At 37.2% G+C, this 20,709-nt stretch overlaps 1 protein-coding gene across 1 annotated transcript in view; it reads left to right on the top strand.

The window, feature by feature from the left end:
• Window positions 1-20,462, top strand: part of LOC107287454 (ran-binding protein 17-like) — a 78,559-nt gene extending 58,097 nt beyond the window's left edge. Inside the window, exons 10-12 of the mRNA XM_015815974.1 lie at window positions 12,042-12,140; window positions 16,091-16,218; window positions 19,605-20,462. Of these exons, the coding sequence (XP_015671460.1) occupies window positions 12,042-12,140; window positions 16,091-16,218; window positions 19,605-19,701 (324 nt within the window). The 3' untranslated portion in view covers window positions 19,702-20,462. The remainder of the gene's footprint in view (window positions 1-12,041; window positions 12,141-16,090; window positions 16,219-19,604) is intronic.
• Window positions 20,463-20,709: the final 247 nt, after the last annotated feature.

The following is a 20,709-nucleotide window of genomic DNA, read 5'->3' on the forward strand; positions in this document are numbered from 1 at the left end:
TGATCTATGTCTTCAAGACTACAAATTTCCCATGAATATTTTTGAGTGGTTTTTGAACTTTGCCAAGTATGGTCCCCCCACAGGCTATTGTGTAGGAAACAAGAAGAGAAGGAAGAAACAAAAAAAGAATCTGGGCAAATAAAAATTAAAACAAGCAGCCATACTTATTTTTGCTCCTCTGTTTGTCCCACCAACTTGTTTCTCAAGCTTTGGAACTTTAGATGTTTGGACTTCATCTCCTAGGATCTCCCAGCCAGCATGTTGAAGTGAGAGTCCACACACTTCTCAAGGTTCCCAAGGTTGAGCCCTATCCTAGAGCTTTTGTTTATTGAGTAAGCCTCTGTAGGACTCCACTACTTGTATCTTTGTTTGCCTTACATAAACTATGCATGCTGGAGTAGAGGAGGACCCTGCTGCTGAGTTATGTTCAGTATCTGTGAGGCGGTATTGTCATTGGAGCAGCAAAAATAGAAGCCTTTATTTAGTTCACTTCATATGAATTGACAGAAAGGCAATCAGCTTTCTTTTGCCATGAAGAACAATACATTTTCACGAACATCAGCTAAACAGAGGAATCCAAGAAGATTAGGCACATTAGTAGTAGTTACAGAGAAAGGAAATATCCAGGAAGATTTAAATCCTTCAGTTAGGCTATGAGAAATCATGTGGAATTATGAAATAAAAAAGATTATGATTTCTTTTTATTGTGCAATAAGTGGGTGTGATAGCTACCTTCTTGAGGTCTGTATTTCATCTTTCTGGTTAAGTACCTCAGTAGTCATTTTATGAGAATATGCTTTTAAGTTGCAAGTTAGTCACAGTGCAAGTTTTAGAACAAAGAGTTCAAAAACAATTCTAAAACAAAGAGACTGTAAGTGGCCATATTGAGAGATGCAAATATCCAGCATGTCTCTTAAATACTACCTTGCTTAAAGATGAATTTTTGGCAGCTGCTTTGCTCAATAAGAAATTTAAAACTTAACGCAGATCTGCTAAATCTTTTTAATCATCATAGTTTTTGCAGGTATAAGTAATATTTAGTTGTATACAAGGAAATGAGTTAGTTTAAAGGTTGATTCCAAATAGGAGTCACTACAAAGTAAGGACTTATGAGATGGACAGGAGAAATAATTCCCACATCCTTCCCCTTCCTACTCTTGTTTTGAAAATGTGTTCCACAATATTGTACCTTAATTTAGGCACTGCATTTAATATCAGCCCAGCCAGATGATGAGCTGTAGTCCAGAGTACCTGGAAGGTGCCATCTTGAAAAATTTGTGGTTTCAGCAACCTGATAAACATAATCTTTCTTAGGACAATTTCTACTAGAAAAACAGAGAGAAATTCCTTTGCCATTATCATACACTGAAAAAGGATGTTATAGATTCTGTACCCAGTTATGAGTGAAATGGGTAAGGGAGGTTCCAGCACAAGTTTAGGGACATATACAAAGTGATTGGTTGTCTAAAATAGTGCTTTTCTGGGAGCCTGTTGCAAAGTCCATTGTTAGAAAAAGCAGGATAGGCTGGTCTTCAAAAGAACAGGCTGCCTGCACCTTTTCTCCTCTCAAGAGACATTTGTAACGGATGATGCTTTTTTTCTCCTTCTCATTAATCACATGATAGTGATTGTCCAAAGACACAGTGCTCTCCAATCCCTGAAAATTCAGTGCAGACACATTGGGAGTAAGTTCAACAAAGGCTTGTGCTTGAATTGCCCAAAGGAGAAAACTGTTTGATCAAGTCCTTAAAGAATTCATCATAATCTCCAATATGTAGCATGATATGCACTGTCAGGAAATGACATCTGTGAATTTTCAGGGTGAAGAACGCCAAACAGCAGCCCAGCCGGCTACTCACTGAATCCTTGTTGCCATCAGTTATTCCAGCCTTGTGGGAGAAAAATCTGCGCGTTGAAAATCACAGATGGGTACAAAGTTTGGAAACTTCGGTCAGTTGCTTTGCTTACCCAAACACCAAGAGATTTGGTGGGATATTGAATAGATAAGAGCAAAAAAAAAATAATTCTGATTTTGTGTTGCTTCATGATGAGCAGCATCATGAAGCAGCACAAAATCAGCATCCCATAATTCAAATAAAATAAACTAAAATAAAGCAACTTACAACTAAGGAGAAATTTCCTAACAATTAGAGCAATCAACCAATGGGACAGCTTACCTTCAGAAGTTATGGGTGCTCCATCACTGGAGACTTTCAAAGAGAGACTGGACAACCATTTGTCTAAAATAGTATAGGGTCTCCTGCTCAAGCAGGAGGTTGAACTAGAAGACCTCCAAGGTCCCTTCCAACTTAACTCTATTATTCTGTGTTCTATACATATGGCCGATTCAGGCAGACCTATCTTGACTTTCATAAGAGGAAGTCTCAGCAACATTATCTTGAGCTGAGTTAACACAGCAGCACCTAAGAGTCTTGTCTTGCTATAAGCCAGTGATAGTGAACCTTTTAGAGACTGAGTGCCCAAAAACTGGCCCTGCCCCCGCTCCACCCCCTGTCCCACCCCCGCCCCACCTGCCCACAGGGCCACTCACCGCCTCCAGGGCCCGCTGCAGATCGCCCAGCAGCGCCATGGCCACGCCCTCTGCCTGCACCCCGCAGCATCAACTGTGCACGATGGGGCAGAGTCTTGTCTACTCTGGCTGCCATGTCCTTGGCTGCACTGCTCTGCGTGGGCCATGCTCGGGGGCGATTCTCCTCCAGAGGGGCTGCTGATGAGGAGGGGGTCACGGGGGAAGCAAGACTGAGGCAACGGCACATGTGCTTACAGAGAGGGCTCCGAGTGCTGCCTCTGGCACCCGTGCCATAGGTTCGTCACCACTGCTATAAGCTCTATCTCTCTAGACTTATTTTTACATGCGGCAGATGGATTATAGCTATCGTTTTTAAGAAAGTCACACTTCTGTTTCCTGTCTCCGCATTTCAGTTGGATTTACTTTCAGATTAAAGGCAGCCATTTGCCTTAATGCCTTGTCAGCTCTTTCATAGGCTTGGCAGCTGTCAATACTGTAGTTTCTGTAATAAAACATAAGAGATGATAGAATGCTAGCTTTTTAATCAGTAAAGAAAAACTGTTATATATTATTTGATAATGTAAACTGAGAAACATAACTAAGTCTGAGCGCTATTGTCTGAATGTCTTCCTGAATCAAGGAAGAAAATAATTGGGTAATGCAATTATAATTGCCTTATATCTGAACTGATTGTTTTCCCATCTCTTCCAGAGGTGGGCAGGTTTGGGCAGTCTTTTCTGCATAGTTGCACAAAAGCCAGTCTCACTATTCCCTTTACACTCCCAGAAACACTCTACAGTTGTGCCTTTTCTTTTCTGGCTATAATAATATCAGTAGAAAAAGCCATCTCAGTTACATTAAAGTCACTTTAACCTCAAGAACGTAGCATTGTGGGAAGAATAGAATCCTTTAAAGTTAAAGCCTGTGTGTATGTATGCACCCAGAGCGCAGGGGTATGTGTCTACAGTAGTGGCCAAAATTGTGGAATCCTTTTGGAAAAAGTGTACAGTAGAAATGCCACCTTTGGTAAGTTTCCACCAATTTTTCTTCTAATTTCTTTATAACTCTAGCCTTGTTCACTTAATAATACTATTTTACATCGCTTTCTGGGCAACCAGTCAACTCTTTGCACCATTACTTTAATTTTATTACATTTTACAAGCTCACTAAGTGAAAGAACACAAAAAACCCCGACCAACTTGATAGCGATTACATAACACACTGACAAATGTCCTCCTCTCAGCTTCAATATATGACATCAATAACTGAATCCTACTGTGATCTGATTGGCTCATTGCCAAAACAAGATGACACCTGATTGGCTCTCTAAACACTCATGCTCATTGGCTACAATCAGTTGAAGGAAAGCTACCTGATGTCAACCTAAGCAAGTTGTGCTTCCTTTTTCTGGTTATTTGGCTATAACATTTCATAGAATACAGTACAGATAATTGAACAAACTTTGTTGCATTACATTCTTGATTAAATTATCTTTCCATTGATATATAATTTTATGGTACTACTCCAAAAAAATGGTGTTATTAGCCATCAAACCTCAAAAATACACTTTTCCCAAAAGGTTTCCACAATTTTGGCCACTACTGTATGTATGGGGACCCACTGAGGCTCTGACCTATTGACTTATGTAATTTGAGGACCAAAAAAGATTGCCTGCTCTTGATATACTTTGTTCAGTCAAGATAGTGTGAGTCATTCTAGTAAATCTTACCTCTTTGTCTTTCATCCTTTTAATTAGAAACACTAGGCTTTCTGCATTCAAAATGCATAGTCTTTCTCTGAGTGATAAGCAGAGATAATTCTCACACAAACAGAACAAACAAATGAATACCAGAACTGACTGTTACCAAAAATTTTAAAAGAAAACATATGAGAAGTGCTCATCCCATCCAAAAGAGTTTCACTTCCAACCCTTTACATAAAGATAAGAGAAACAGGAACAAGAATTTGAACATTCGATGTAGTAAAAATGAAACATGCATTTGATATATAGCTGTCACTGGAATTCCTTCATAATGCATTTTTAGCTTTTCTATAATACATCAGAAATTCTTAAATTTCTAATATACCTATTCATCTGCTTTCAGTCTAGCCTGCTGGGGAGAAGTCTGATAGCCATGTCCTTTTCAAGCTCAGTTCAGTATACCTAAGGCTAAATTAAAAACATACTTTTAAATAATCTGTTCATATGGTTTTACTGGGAATTTTGGGGACTGCAATTCCAATACATCTTGGAGGTGGGAAAGATGGAAAGTTTAGAAACATAAAGGTCAAACTATATATTGCTTGCAAAGGGTATGCTTCATATTATTTTCTTGCAGGAAAAAAAATACTCAAAGTGGAGGAGTGATTGATCTTTTCTTTAAAAAATATAGATTTGGATCCTGATTGTGGAACAAATTATTTGAGGAATGGCAGATTAGTGAACAGGAAAAGGGGCTGGATTCTCTGTTTTCTTTAATCTAAATTGCCTTCTCCTAGCACATCTTTTCCATTTCAGAAAGGGATATTAGCTTATATTTTTGTCCTAGATTTTGTAAATTAACAGCATTGTGAATTGTGTGTTTTTTTTAGGATAAAGGTTCTTCAAAGATATACTAAATTCTATTGTACTTACTTCTTTGTGATAGTTTGTCTCCAGTTTCTGTGCCTTAACATCAAACCAGAATTCCATAAGAGAAACATCTTTTTCAAAAATTAAGGATCATCCTATCTTTGTCCTCATTCCTTTCCTTAGTTTAATAATCCACCATTAAGCCGTTCTGCTGTTGAACCAGAGATTCTTTCATTAATTTGGGAGGAAAGATAAAGAAAGCATTTCAATTCTTTTTGAATTCATTGTTTACTAATACCTTACAATGTACTACCGCATATCTGTGTATAAATTATAAATAAAGTGTTGCTTAAGATAAGGACGTCTTATATCTAAAGTGGTTTACAGAACATAAGGTGCCCACTCTTTTGGCGTTCTGGAAGAGCATTAAGACCTGGCTCTGCCAGCTACCAAGAGGGGGGCCAAGAGTGGTACACAGACTTTGGAGTGGCTGGTTCCTTGAAGATTCCCTCCCCATTTTTTAACAATATTTGTATATTATTCATTTGTTTTATGCTCTCTTTTATTGTAAATCTACCAATGATTTAAACAGTGAGCTGGGTGGTGTATAAATTTGATTGATTGATTGATTAAAATCAGCTCTTATCAGCTGGTTTGACTTCAAGGTGACATAATGTTTTTTCTCAAGGTTTACCGTGAGAATTTTTGACTATCCTCTATGAAATATTCTCCACTTTGGTACAAAGGACATTATTTATATGACAAGTTACAATTATACAAGTTTTATCTTCATACACCCTAGAAACAAATGGATGAAACAAAAGTTACAGTGACACTTTTTCTCGGAGTATTAAAGGTGCTAAATTAAATAATGGCTCCATATGTACATTCTGTTGGGTCCATCTTGCCCAGTATTGTCTGTGACACACGCAACAGCTTTCCAAAGCCTCAGGCAAAGAAATATCTTTACCCCTGAGATACCCCCCCCCTTTTTTTTTTTAAGTTGCCAGGGATTGAAATTGGATCTTCTTCAGTCTGCTAGGAGGGTTTTGTTCTGTTCTGTTCTGTTTTTGCCTGTATTGGTTAGAAGAGAAATGTTTTAGCTCCGAGCTGGACAGACTTCAGGCTTCAAGGACCAAGGTTGATTGAATAGGATCCAGTGCAAAATAGGAAGAACAAGAGAGTATAGAATTACACATTTTATGTAAAATTGACTTTTTTTTTCTTCTATAAAGGTATTGGACAAACTACGGTTTTTTTGCAAATTCTCCACAAAACATCCAGATACTTTTCTATCGTCTGTTACCTATCCTAAATAAATATTTCCTGTACGTAGGAAATTTCAGCATCAACATCGTTTAAATTATTGGGGGAAATTTAGGAAATTATTGGTGAAATAAACAAGCCTTACCTCTTGATTCTCTGATAATAGGTATGATCCTCGTTAACGGAAATAAACGTTGAAATGTAAAAGAGTGAAGAATTTATACGGGGAAAAAAATAAAAATCTAATGACCCAAGTGTTTGCTTCAGTACCTTGATGTTTCCATACGTTGTGTATGATGATTCCATGCAGTGGCATTAATTTGTCCAAGAAGCTTATATCTAATGGACAGATGAATTCCAAACTAATCTGTTTCAGGAAATGTTTGCCAGAAGCCATTGTTACTTGCCTACAGGTGAAGTGTGCTTCTTTTTATTTACGGTGTATGGAACTCAGGTATGAAGATTGGTTGCTAGGATCATAGAAGAGTCATCAGATGCTCACACTGGCATGGTATCCTGTGAGCCCCCATCTGTCTTCTGAAGTGCTATGCATTAGCCCAGTGACCACTGGGGCGTACATTCCCTGTAGTATATATAATTTTCTTTTGTTGTAGAGGTGCTAATGACACCTGTCTCTTTCAACCAATTTTCAAAGAGAAGTCCTTGAATTTGGGCCCTTATTCAAAATCTACTTTGACCCGGTCCTAGACTGTGTGTAATTCCAACCACCCACAACCAGTGTCAATAGATTTAATAAGGTTGCCCGGTGATGAACAATGTGTGGGAACCATACACGGCAGTTTGTGATTGATGCAATTGTTAATATATACTAATAGGGAATTGAAGAATGGACCGCTGAACCTATTGAACTGTCTCATACTGATTTTATATCATATGCTCTCGATCCAAACTGGCCTTTGAGCTCCTAATAGAGTTTTCCTAGGCTTGTTTGTGAACAGCCTATCTCGAGGAAATTATCCTGAGATGCCTAATTGCAAAGCATATCAGAGTCACTCTGTGAGGGAAATGGGTAGTTTCTAAATGCAATAAATAAACAAACAAACAGATAAAAATATGGTCTGCTACTGAGACAGAGATTTGCTTACGGTGATCAGTATGTGGGGATCCACTCTGCAGGAGCTGTTGTTTTTTTATTTCTGTTTCAGCTAGTGATAATTTGGGTGATGAGCTTGAACTTCTTTGCTAATTGGAAAAGATGACACCTGAGATACTTTTACATCCTTATTATAGTGAACAGGAATTATGAGAACATCCATATTCTGTAAGAAATTATCAAAAATACAGTACTCTGATTAGGCTGGAAGGATTATAAAACGCAGCCTATTAACCTATATTGCAACCAAGTAAATACGGTAATATTCCTAGCGCAGACTATTAATCTATAAGGTTAATAGGCTGCACTAGGAGTATTGCCGTATTTACTTGATTGCACTATAAAAGAAACTGCTACCTTTTATACTCTGCTAATGACGTGTTTAACTTCAACTCTGCGAAGTATCTAAAGCTTCAGTCTATTTTACCAGAGAAACTGACCTTTTTTTTTCTGGAATAAAGAGACCTACCTTTCATCAGGGTTCAATCCAGAGGGCAATGCTCAATTCTGGATCATTCACCTATGAAAAAGACAGGCAATAAATTCAAATTTTTCATTTCCTTCAGGTTTTCTTGACTTGTGAACTATTCAGAAACCTTTTATCATTGTTGCCTTCATCTGAATCCTTTTGAATTTGTTGGTACCTTCATAAAATATTATACTCAAAATTAGACATGGCATGTGCTCTCCCTCTCCAAGGTCTAAGTGGAGCAAAAGAAAGCTCTGTTATTACCTCCCTTACCTTGTATATTGAAAAGCAGCGGTAGAATGGCATCTTTCTCCCCTCCTTTTTTATAGCAGCAACATCAGAATGCTAACTCAGGTTTAAAATGTTCCACGTTAACCCTGTACGTACATACACACACGCAAAACGTTCATTTGTTTCTAAATTTTGTTCATATTCTCCATTGATTGCAATTTCTCCTGAAATTGCAGGTTTGTCTCCAATTTAACTTGTTTCCTAGAACCTACTATGAAGTTGAAATAAGGGCCTGCTACAACATCTGGATTGTCATTTTTCCTCTCAGGGGGGCATCCCTTTGTGGAATAGCCTATCCTCCATGATATTCCAGGTAGCCATGCTGACCTGTCTCTTAAAAACTCACTTTCGACTTTAGCTAAAGTCCAGAATCACATTTGTCCTTTAATAGTTTGTTTTTATTTCCTGTTTTTTTAAATATTATTTATAAAGAACATTCAAAACAGATTTCTGATTCAGGCTTGGTAAATTCAAATTATGATTCCAATAGAAATGAATTTAGACTATTTATTAGCTGTACAAATTACTCTGCTGTTACTATGATGTGTATGTTTACCCATAGCAGTAATCTACCCTGTTTTTATTTCTATTCTGGTTTCTATTCTACATTTTTATTTTATTCTGAATATTTGTATTATTACATTCCATCTTGGGTATATTTTCAAATAGAAGATAGAAATACTTTGTTTACATAATTTATATAAATACATAAATTTACTTTTTGTGAGCATTCTGCTTTATCTCCAACACAGTCTTCTATGCAATTATATATTGTTTTTATTTTGGAGGCTGGTGTCTAAGTAAATGGTCAGCACCTGGCTAATCTCTTTTTTTAATATTTTCTCTGAGCTAAAAAAAAAACCCCACCAGTTTATATTTCAGCTTGGCTAGTTATCCACCTGTCAAAATCACAGGCCAGCAGCAATCTTTTAATTTGCATTTATTATGCATTTTGTATTAAGCTCATAATAAAGGGGAGCAAAATAATTCTTGTACGTGGCGGTATCCTCTTAAGTTTATATATTTCTTTCAAAGCAGATTACATTACTGGACGCTTCAAAAAATTGGGCAAAATTAAATGCTGATACACAAAATCAGATATTCATTCAGAATCAATTAACATTTCATAGATGGATGGTAGTAGTGCATATAAAAAGCAGTGGCAGAGTTTGAAGACTATGGATCTGCTTTAGATTCAAGCCATGGATGCCTTGCCTACGTTACCTGCTCTTTTTCCTGTAACACCAACATCTTTGGAAAATGGTGGTGATTCTTTCCTAGACCTGAAATTTTATAACAGTAAAACATTGTAGGATGAAACAGACACTCTGTTTTCCTAAGCAACTTCTAAATTCTGTAGACCAGAGACAAATTTTACACTGCTTATCTAAGATCAGGTGGAAATGAAGCCAGCTTAAGAAGCCACCCTCCAGATTTCAAAACAGACAATGAAATCAGCCAATACTCTATGCAGACAGTGATAAGCACAATCTCCAATTGTTGAATTCTTAATCCCTCCCATTTGTGCTGAAAAGTAAGCACCAGTAACTTTCCTTTTCTCAGGTAGGTCTTTGAAGACTTGTGGTTCTGATTTGCATGAGCAAACAGCTTCCAACCGACTGTAGATTCATACATTTGGAAGAGGTCTTCAAAGTCATCTAGTCCAACCCCTTTGCACTTTTCAGTGGTCCACCATTGGAGAGGAAAATACCATCTCACTATATGGGACTTCAGCTAGAAGGGTAAATTGGAATCATGGAAGAAAAAAAATCTTAAATCTTCTTCATCTGGAAATCTTCAGGTTCCAATGGAATTAGCTTTGTTCCACTGAAACTAAAATAAAGAGGCCAAGGTAATTTTCCCCCAGTAAATCCCAGAGGGTTTATATAGTTTGTGTTCTTACATTTCTTTCTTTCTCTCTCTCTTTCTCTCTCTCTCTCTCTCTCTCTCTCTCTCTCTCTCTCTCTCTCTCTCTCTCTTTCTTTCTCTCCTTTCTCTTTCTTTTCTCTCTCCTTTCTTTCCCTCTCTCTCCTTTCTTTCTTTCTTTTTTTCTTTCTTTCTTTCTCCTCATACAAGCATTAGGATTCCAACGTGTCCCTCACTATTTCCAGTTTCATTGGTTCTGCTGGGAGCAGGGCGCCATATAAATTGTGATGATTCAAGGCTTTGTGATGTGCATTTGTGTGGAATTTAAAAAGAATACTTGGCAGACAAAGATCTGCAGGTTAGTTTTGTTTCTCCTGGCTCAGGTTAGGAGTAGTTTGTAACCTGGGCTGGCTGAAATGTTTATAGCAAGTGGAAAGGAACCTTGATTAGTGGCTAGCTAAAGCAATGGATTTCTGGAGCTGGTCTACCATCTGCCCCCTTCAGGAAGTAGCTTACTGGAAAAGAATTCATCATTTTCTCTCCCCCCCCCCCAACGCCACAGCATTGTCTCAGTTTTCAGACTTTTCACCTCAGCCAAAATGGAATTACTTTCCCCAGTATCTACAATCTACAAGGCCTTTGCCACAATGTCCTAAGCAAGTTGTTGAAGTTCAACAAGCCAAAGATGTCCTATTTGTAGCCAAAATCTGAGACTGTTAAGCCTATGTCCCCAAGTAAAGAGCTGATTTAAACAAATTATTGCTGGGGAGAAATATCCTATTTAAAGGTATTGTGGTTTTACAATAGGAATTAGTCAGAGATGTTCCCAATTTTTTTTTCAGGTAATCACCACAACGAATGAATTAATAGATGGAATGGCAGAGATCCATATACAATATAAAAGCAACAAGAAGTATATTCTTTGGGTTTTTTTATCTGAGCTTATAGTATTAGAAGACTTGATATCAAAACAATGTACAAATGTCTTTATTTTTCCCCATAGGCAGATTTTAAAAATTATTTTAATATTGGGGCATGTATATAGAGAAGGCATTTTAGCATACTGCATACAGGATCCATTGTGTCACTTTTTTATATATAAAAGCTGTAGGCTTGGATTATGGCTCGCTCTCCACATGTTCCAGCAGCAATAAAGTGAAGCCTTGATTTTATTCTACAGTGTACTTTTTGTGCTGAAGTTTCAAGTAATCTTTGATAATTTCCTTGTTCTGAGTGATTTGCAGGGCTCCGAATATCTCTTTTCATTTAGTGAAACATGTTGTTTGACTTATTCTTGGGCAGTTATTACAGTCTGGCTTGCAGTGTGTGGTTAGTTCTCTAGGGACTCAGTTCACTGTTACTTCTTGGCCTTGGAAAAATAATTTAAGGTTTTTCCACATTTTCTTTGTGTTTGATATTGGGTTGGATGCTTTATTTATAACAGTAGTATGTTACAGCTTAATGGACAGATTTTATAAGTGTAATACTGTAAACCTGATTAAGCATTATCTGCTGTTTGTGCTAAGGATATTGTGCTGTCAGTGTGAGCGTTCGGGCTTTTTTCTTCTTTATTCTGAACTGTTTCAAAGGCAGGCGTTTAAGATTTCAAAACAAATGATAAAAGTATCTTCAAAATCTTTAGCTACATCCTGACCAGAATTGATCAGGTATTTCTTAATAGGCTGTGCAATATTCATCTGAAGGGTAATAGAAATTGATTACTGACTGATTTAGGAATAATCATTTTTTTACAAATCCTTGTCTATGAATTCTCTCTTTTAATATTTTGTATATTCCAGAAGAGCTTTGCTGTCTGTTTTTTTAAGCCTCATCCTAAATAAAAATTCCAGAACTATAGTCAAAGATGTATAATGAGCTTATTAAATATTTCAGCACATACTTTTTTCTGAAGAAAATATTTTCTTTCTTCCAGATGATGTCTATCCTTATGAACACTATAATTTTTGAGGATTGTAGAAATCAGTGGTCTGTATCAAGACCACTCTTGGGTCTCATACTCCTCAATGGAAAAGTAAGTATCCCATAGCTATAAATGGCATATGTCTATTTGCGGACTTAGCACTGGATTCTGCTAAAAGAAACTGAATTCTGCATCCCCTTTTAAGGGAATTTGAATAGAAATGCTCAAAGAGTGTAAACTTGAACTCATGTTGCCCTGTTCTGATTGCAAAAGCTGTTGAATCGATTGCCTTCCTTAAATATGAGATAAATATACATGGTTTGTCTAAGATGAGTATCATGACACTTGGTTTATTTCCACACATACAGAACATCGCAAGACATTGTCTGTATTTTGTAGCTGTTATTTCTATTATTATTGTGATAGCTCACCAAAATTTCCATTATATTAAGAGCTGCTGGGAGAGTGCACAGCCTCATTCGTCTCCAGTAATAGATAATCCATTGGAAAGTTTCAGTCCTAAATTTGAGTGGAAGTCAAATAGGATCTAACTCAGATTGCTTCAATCTAGTGCCTGTTATTATGTAGAATAAAAGAGGGTAATCGACAATTCCGTCAAGAACTCCTAAAGCTGAGATGTTGTATGTTATATTTCCGAACGGTCTTTTTCTTCCACAGTGAGAGAAGAAAAATCCAATAATACAAATCAATGACTTGTGATAAGCAAGAATTAAAAGAGGAACTATATAGATGATTGTTTAGCAGCAATTTGAATTTATTATGACCTGGCTGGAAAGTTTGATCTTCGGGATTGAAAGCATATTTTTCTTAAGAAATTATCATTTGTAATTTGATATCATCCTCTAAAGTAGCAACTTGGCTATCAGCCCATACTTTCAGTTAGTATTATGTTATGGAATTGTGATCCCTGCCATAGTTGATCAGTATTGCAGAATATTTTCTCTTAAATGTTTCATATTGATTATTGAGTAGTTCCGTAAGATTGGAAATGATCTCACATACTCAGAGCAGCCTCCTCATTTACTCTTCTACCTTGCAAATAAGTGTCCTTTCCTTTATCTTTATGGAACAAGCTGGCTCACTGTATACTTAATGTATGCATAAACTTGTTTTGATGTTGGGTATGTATTTGTCTCAAACCTGTGATAGAGTTCATTTTGTTACTGTCCTGGGGATAATTTAAACCAGTGGTGGCGAACCTATGGCACGGGTGCCAGAGGCGGCATTCGGAACCCTTTCTGTGGGCACATGTGCCGTTGCCCCAGCCTTGCCTCCCCCCGTGACTCCCTCCTCACCAGCAGTCCCCCTGGAGGAGAGTCGCCCCTGAGCATGTCCCACGCGGAGCAGCTCAGCCAAGAACATGGCAGCCAGGCAGTGTAGACAAGACTGCCCTCATGACCCATTGCGCATAGTTGATGCTGCGGGGCGCGGGCAGAGGGCGTGGCCACCATGGCGCTGCTAGGCTGCCTGGCCGATCTGTGGCGGACCCTGGAGGCGGTGAGTGGTCCTGCGGGCAGGCAGGGGGTGGAGTGAGGGCGGGGCCAGTTTTTGGGCACTCAATCTCTAAAAGGTTCGCCATCACTGGTTTAGACCCTCCTATGTAATGAGTGTTTTTCAAAATGTTTCATCATGCTCTCCTATATTCAATTAAATCCCTGCACCCTGAGTCTCTCAAAGAAAACAGTTCCCAACAACAATTCTGAAGTTTCCAAGTTACTATTAAAACCTTTGGTTTTTTTCAGTCATTGATATTCTGTCTTGATGACTCCAGCATTTTTCATATCATTGAGTTTTGCAAGGTTTGCATTTGGTGTCTGGACTTCAACCTGAAGTTGGATACCAGAAAGAAACCTGTTTCTTTCAGTACAGTACAATACAATATCAGCTATTCTGCACATGTACAAGCTTGCAGTGGATGCTAAGGGATTGTTTCTGATGATATTGACCTAGAGTGTTCTCCATACTTCAATGCAAGTTCTGACTTTATTCCAAATCTATTTATCTCCTGGGCAGTCACAAGTGGCAGTGCATTACTGCTTTGGAGAATGAATTGTCTATACAATAAGATGGTGCTGGGAAAAAATAAGACACTAAGATTAGCAGCAGCCGCATACATTAAAATTCAAACTGAAATCCCAGCTCTGGTAGGAAACTAATAGAAGAAGAAAATATATCAAGTATAGAAGCGCCGTCTCATCATTCACCTGTGCTGAAGGATCCAATTTTAACCATATCCAATAGCACTGTCATTCATCTTCTTGGTGTATTATTGTGATTTAAATCCAAGCTCCATACGAGAAGCAGTTCTTTTAAAATGATTGAGAGGGAATAAGGGCAAATTCAGTGTTTAGAAAAAGTTTATGACATCACAATATTATCCTTTACAGATGGAAGCAATATTTCCTACTTTGGGAGGAAAACTAATCATTTTCTATCTGCCCTGAGTCACTGCATCATTATAAAAGGTGGAAATAAGTAGTCTTATGCATTCCCAATCTTGTTCTTGGCAACACTTTTGCTTAGCCAATGTCTCTGATTTATAGTATTAAATATTAGCCCGGCTCTATATTAATTATGTGTTTTTGATTTTAGCAGCTTTAGTGTAAGAAGGAATTAAATATTTCACAAGGAAATATAGCTGTGCAATCATGAATAGTAAGAAATATGAGACTAGCATAATTTTCCTTCTTCTGGAACAACATTGCATTCTAATGATCATGGAACTGGTTCGTTGTAAAATGTATCTGCGTGGCATTATTTATCTACAAATCCTGAGCAGATTCTGAGCTTGCCTGGTTTAAGAATGCAGTGTGGGGCTGGAAGATTTTATAAAATCTATTTATTGAAGATATAGGTGACAACCAGCAACAAATATGCTTTGTGCTTGTAACATTCACTGCTACGATTCCTTAAAAAGTCAGCCGTATGGTAATTGGAGCCAATTTATTTCAGTTTCGTTGCAAAATTAGATGCTATTTGGAGATATGTCTTTCTCAAGCCAGTGGCATTTTTGTGGAAGTACATTGCTTGATTTCCTTCTGGAAAATGTGCAGTGACATGGGGGAACTGCAGTAGATTGTGTAATGAACTTTTCCATTTACATTGCTGACTTTAGGTTATGGAAATTTATGTTCAACTGGAGGACACCATGTTGACGATGTCCTTGGTTTTCAGAGTTGTTATTGCTATTACACCACATGTATTAATTTTCAAATTTTCTAATCTAGAAATATTCTAGGATACTATTTCTGGATTCGTATTAGTAAACCATTGCTCTTTTTTTAAACTTAATACTATTACAAGAAGTCATTAATGCCAGGGGATACAATGAAATTATAGAAGTGCTAAAATTTCCTCTGTAGTACAGCAGTCCTCAACCTTTCCAGTTCTGCAGACCCGGGGGGGGGGGGGTTTCACTAACCCGGTACCGGGCCTTGGCCCTGGAGTTAGGCACCCCTGCTGTAGTGGTTTTATTGTTGGGTTGGTACAGAGGAGATTCAGGTTCTGAATCTGCCTTTGGGCCATTCTCTCTTAACTCAAGCTACTGCACATGAGGAATGAGTAAATCTTATATGTGCTTAGATACAAATACATACGGTATCAAATAAAAAGAAGGCTCCGGCTATTCCTATTATTTAACGTGTAATATAAACCATCTTTTAAAATTCTGGCTCTGACTTGGTGTCTTTTGATTTTTGTATGACGTAAATGCAACTAGCACTTTCTGGACTGTGCTCTATTAATCTTGTCCTTTTTGCCCTGTTGGCACTGGGATACAAGGGACCTACATATTTTCTCAAGCTGTTGTTTTAATGTGGCTTAATAGGTGAAAAATATCTGTGTGAATGTCCCAGCGCTGTAAGTTGGATTAAATCATCTTGAGACATCTTCCCGCCATAGAACAGTATCATCTTGAAAGGCAGCGGAAATTAGGCAATCATTCTCCCCAAACTGAACTGCTTTGTAGTCAGAGTTTGACAATCACTGATCCTCTAAATTCAGTCATTTTTATTGTATTATTTCGCCCATTGTCTTGTCAGTACTTCAGTGAATTAAGGGCAAGTTTGATAAACAGCCAGCCTTCTGAAAAGCAAGAGTTCCTTCATCAGTGCTTTAGAAACCTAATGGAAGGAGTCGAGCAAAACCTGCTGGTAAAAAACAGAGACAGGTAAGCCAAACAAATATCTAAAGGTAAAATGATAAAATTTAACATGCATTAACTTTCATTTGGGGGGTTTATACAACATGCGTTAAAAGCTATAAATTCAGGAATATTTTATTATTTATTGCATTTATATTCTTCATTTTCTTGGAAAGCTTAAGGCACTGTCTTGCGGTTTGGGGGCGGGGGGGGATTTCAGGTAGTTTCTTCCACAGAAGACATGCTGTGATGCTGGTTAGCCTGAGAAAGGGCTGCCTGAAGCCATTCCCGTGAGCTTCGTGGACAACTGGGAAATATTTCCTCAAGAGGATATATATTTCTATACTGCTGTTTCTAAAATGGCATTTTAAAGCCCATTTAATACATCTTTATCATTCCTAAAATCCTTGTGAAACCATATACTGTAAATGAATTCAGGAAGGGGGAAAAGGTCTTCAGCGCCTACAAGTGCTCCTCAACTTACAAATGTAATTGAGCCCATAATTACAATTGTAAATTATTGCAGTTGTAAGTCATCATATGACTAGACTTTTCAGCATTATTTTGTGGCAGTCATTAAGCAAATCCATTTACCTAGTGGGCAGGTTTTGCCGGAAGCCAAAAGTAAACCCCGAAACTGGCAAAAAAACATGGTCACATGACTCAGGATGCTGCAAACAGCCATAAAGGTCAGCAATCCTGTGACCATGAGGGGCTGTGGCCATTGTAACTGTAAAATCAGATAATAAGTAGCTTTTAAGGGGTCTGTCATAACTTCAAACAGTTGCAACTCAAGGACTACCTGTACTTAAAAGAATGTAGGCTCCTCAACATTTGGGGTGGGGTGGGGGCTATATTCCAGAGAACTGGCACTACTACCAGCAAGAAGATCTGCCTTCTGAGTAATTGCAAGTTGACATTCTGAGAAAATGTAGCAGAGTCTGCTGATTGACCAGGTCTGTGATAGTGAAAGAAATGAGACAGGTGTTCTCTGAAGCCTTATATATTAAAAACAAAGCCATGGCTTGCCTAAGTAAATCATTGGCAGTCATTGAAGGTGCTTCAGTATGGAAGTACATGGGCATAGTCAGACACCTAGACCAGCTTCATCTTCTGAATGAAACTCAAAGGTTAATCCCATATAGATCAATATAGCATGAGGTTACTAGTACATAAACCTCAGTAAGGCAGATAAGCAGTCCCTATCCACGGAAGATAATAGTTGATATACTAGCCAAATCTGGAAGTAGGTATTCCTGCCTTAAGGTCACCAAGATCTCCTATAACACTCCAGGAGCCAGAATATGACAACTTGCCACAGACAACTCACCACGGACAACTTGCTGTGGAACAATTCATCACAGGACATTTCAACAAATACAAAACTTAAATTAATTTCAACAGAACTATGGCCAATAATAATGAAGTCAATCCAGAAATACAAGAGTTACAATAATTTCGATGAAAACATGGTCACCAATAATAAAAGTAACTGAATGAAATGATTAATACAATGTTGAATTGTCCCACAGTGAATTGGCATATGTGGCAAGTTAGCCTAGACCAGAGGTAGGCAACCTTGGCTCTTTTATGACTCGTGGACTTCAACTCCCAGAATTCCTGAGCCAGCCATGCTGGCTCAGGAATTCTGGGAGTTGAAATCCACGAGTCATAAAAGCCAAGGTTGCCTATCCCTGGCCTAGACCCTCCAGGACCACTCCCAAACTATATAACTTTCCTTTCTAAAGGAATGCAACTATTTAAAATAAGTGGGTTTCCCAATTCCAGTATTCCTCCACCTATAAGATCTCTGTCAGTATCTCATTTCATTGGTCCAGTCACTTTACCTAGAGACTTGATTCAGAACATGGACATCTCTTTTTATTCTACCGGACATGGATGTGGGAAAAACATTACATTTAAAAAAAGTAATCCCCATGTGATTTCTCATTCTTTCATAGTATATATATATATATTATTATTCTGAATGTCTTTAACACTTTTCTATAAAGCAACTTCCCAGAAGTGATATGGCCTATTTTTGCTGTTCTCATAATATTTTAATGCAAGTGATAACATCGAAAAGATTAACCGCATTGGCACTCAGCAGGTAATATAAGAAGTCGCTTATATTATAAGATGAGTGATCATCCGGAAGTAGCTCTCTTTTTGACAAGCAATGTTACTTTGATAAAATATTTTATTCTCTTTCGAAGTTAATTTCCCCCAATCCAGGGCCCTCCAGAAGAACAGTTGAATAATCTTTGACCATTGACCATGGTACCTCAAACATATGAAGGTTGTAGCTCAAAACATCTGGAGACCACCTGGGTGTCCACACCTAGAATAGAATAGAGTAGAGTAGAGAAGAATAGAGAAGAACAGAACAGAATAGAATTCTTATTTGCCCACGTGTGATTGGACACACAAGGAATTTGTCTCTAGTGCATAAGCTCTCAGCGTACATACAAGCAACAAGTGATAAATCATGATCATTATCATAAAATACAATTATAAATCATAAGACACAACACTCAGTGATGGTCTTAGGATACTTAAATAGCCAACATAAATCATAATAGGATATTAATAAAAGCAATCAGCATAAATCATGATATACAAACAACAAAGTTATAGTCATAAGCTAAGGAAATAGGTAATAGGAAAGATGAGAAGGATAATAATAATAGTAATACAGCCCTATTAGGTGGTACAGATATTGAAGTGGTACAGATATTGCCTGGAAAGCTACACTAACATTAAACTGTTGAAAATTTATTTCCCACAGTGTAATAGAGAGTTGATGGCACCAAAGTCTAGTTTTTAGTTATGGAGAGAAAATGTATTAAATACATAAGGAGCAATCATATGAATTCGATTGAATCAGTTTAATTTGAATCTAGGTGTCAGCAAAGATAAGCGTACGCCCAAGAAAGCACATTCTCTCATAACCCTTTTCTGTTATCTCAGTCTTTTAGATCCTGAAATAGAAGTGGTTTGAGGAACAGAAAGAAAATATTTCACCCTTATTGGATCACCAGAAAATTCCGTTTTATGTTGTGCTTTTATTTTGTGAGCCATCTAGGGACCTTGTCCTAGGAAGTAGAATAAAAATATAAATAACACATATTTTCCATTCTTAAAACACTATTAAAACAAAAACTGTAACTCAAACCATGATGCTAAAGGTGTTCAGGAAACAATTGAGATGAGTTTGGCTGGTGTAAAAATATGGTATACTGGGGCCAGTAACTGGTAATTTCTGATCATTTTATAATAGATGCCAAAAAGACATCTGTATTTTTGTTTTTAAGAATTCTATCACTTTTTGTTTGAGGTATCAGATTGTATTGTTATTCTAAATGATTTAACTGGTAAGATATTTTACCTTTTTATAATCTCTTTGGTTACAGGTTCACACAGAATATGTCCATCTTCCGCAGAGATGTGGCTGAAACCTTGCGTTGTGAGGGTGTATCAGAATCAAGCAGTACAGAAATGATGAGCTGATACAAAGCTGGAAATGTGTTTAAATAATAATGAACAAACATTGAAGTTGGGTACCGTTCTATATTGCTGGATAGATTTTGATTTTCATAGAAAATATTTTCTAAAAACTGCCTTTTTATATCTTGGGCATAAATGTAAGGATTTGTAACACTGGGAACAATCTAAAAACAAATGTAACATAAAGAACCATGTTGCATTTCCTTATCCAGACTTCCAACTCTTTTTCTTAGTTACATGGTACAGAAACAGAGGTTAACCAAAGAACAAAATAATATATGTATTTCTCCCCCTTTGAAATGGCAGCTGTTGAGATTTTCAGTTCCAAAATTCAATTAATGCAGTTTCTCAAAATTCCTTTGAAGGGCAGTGATAATATCATCCATTTCTCTCACATTTTTATTCAAGTCTTCGGAATGACTGAAAGCATAATTTTGCAACTAAATGGCTAGGTGTACCCCCCCTTTTTTTCTAAAAAAAAAAAAAAAAGTTAATCGTAAATACACTGTCAATAAGAAAAATATTAACAGAAAGAAAATTTCTTGACCTAAATAAAAATGAAAGTGCTGAAATTGGTACTTTATAAAACTTACAAATGGGAATACATGCTTTAGTAGAATATTAATAAAATGTTGTTTCACACACATGCATCTCAGGTGTTTCATTCTAGGAAAAATGTTGTGTTTTAAATGGTAAAACATTGTATGAACAGGCTGTAAATCATTTGCTACTATAAACAGCCACCCAATAAATGCATAACACTCTTTCCCCCTCAAAAATATTTCATTTGTGTGCCAGAATATGTATTTTTGTATGTTAAGACCTACCCTAGGGAGGTGAACCGAACACATGTAGAACAACTCATATCTCATAATTCAAGAGCTGTAGTATTAATTACTGATGAAATGCCCAAATGGCATGGAAGTGTGATGGCAAAAAAAGGGTTGGCATCAATTGTTTAATCTCAAAAACTGGATTAACACTATTCTTGTATAGCGTTTTATAGAGCCT

This window comes from Protobothrops mucrosquamatus, unplaced genomic scaffold, assembly GCF_001527695.2.
Source record: "Protobothrops mucrosquamatus isolate PMUCROS unplaced genomic scaffold, P.Mucros_1.0 scaffold391, whole genome shotgun sequence".
NCBI lineage: Eukaryota > Metazoa > Chordata > Lepidosauria > Squamata > Viperidae > Protobothrops > Protobothrops mucrosquamatus.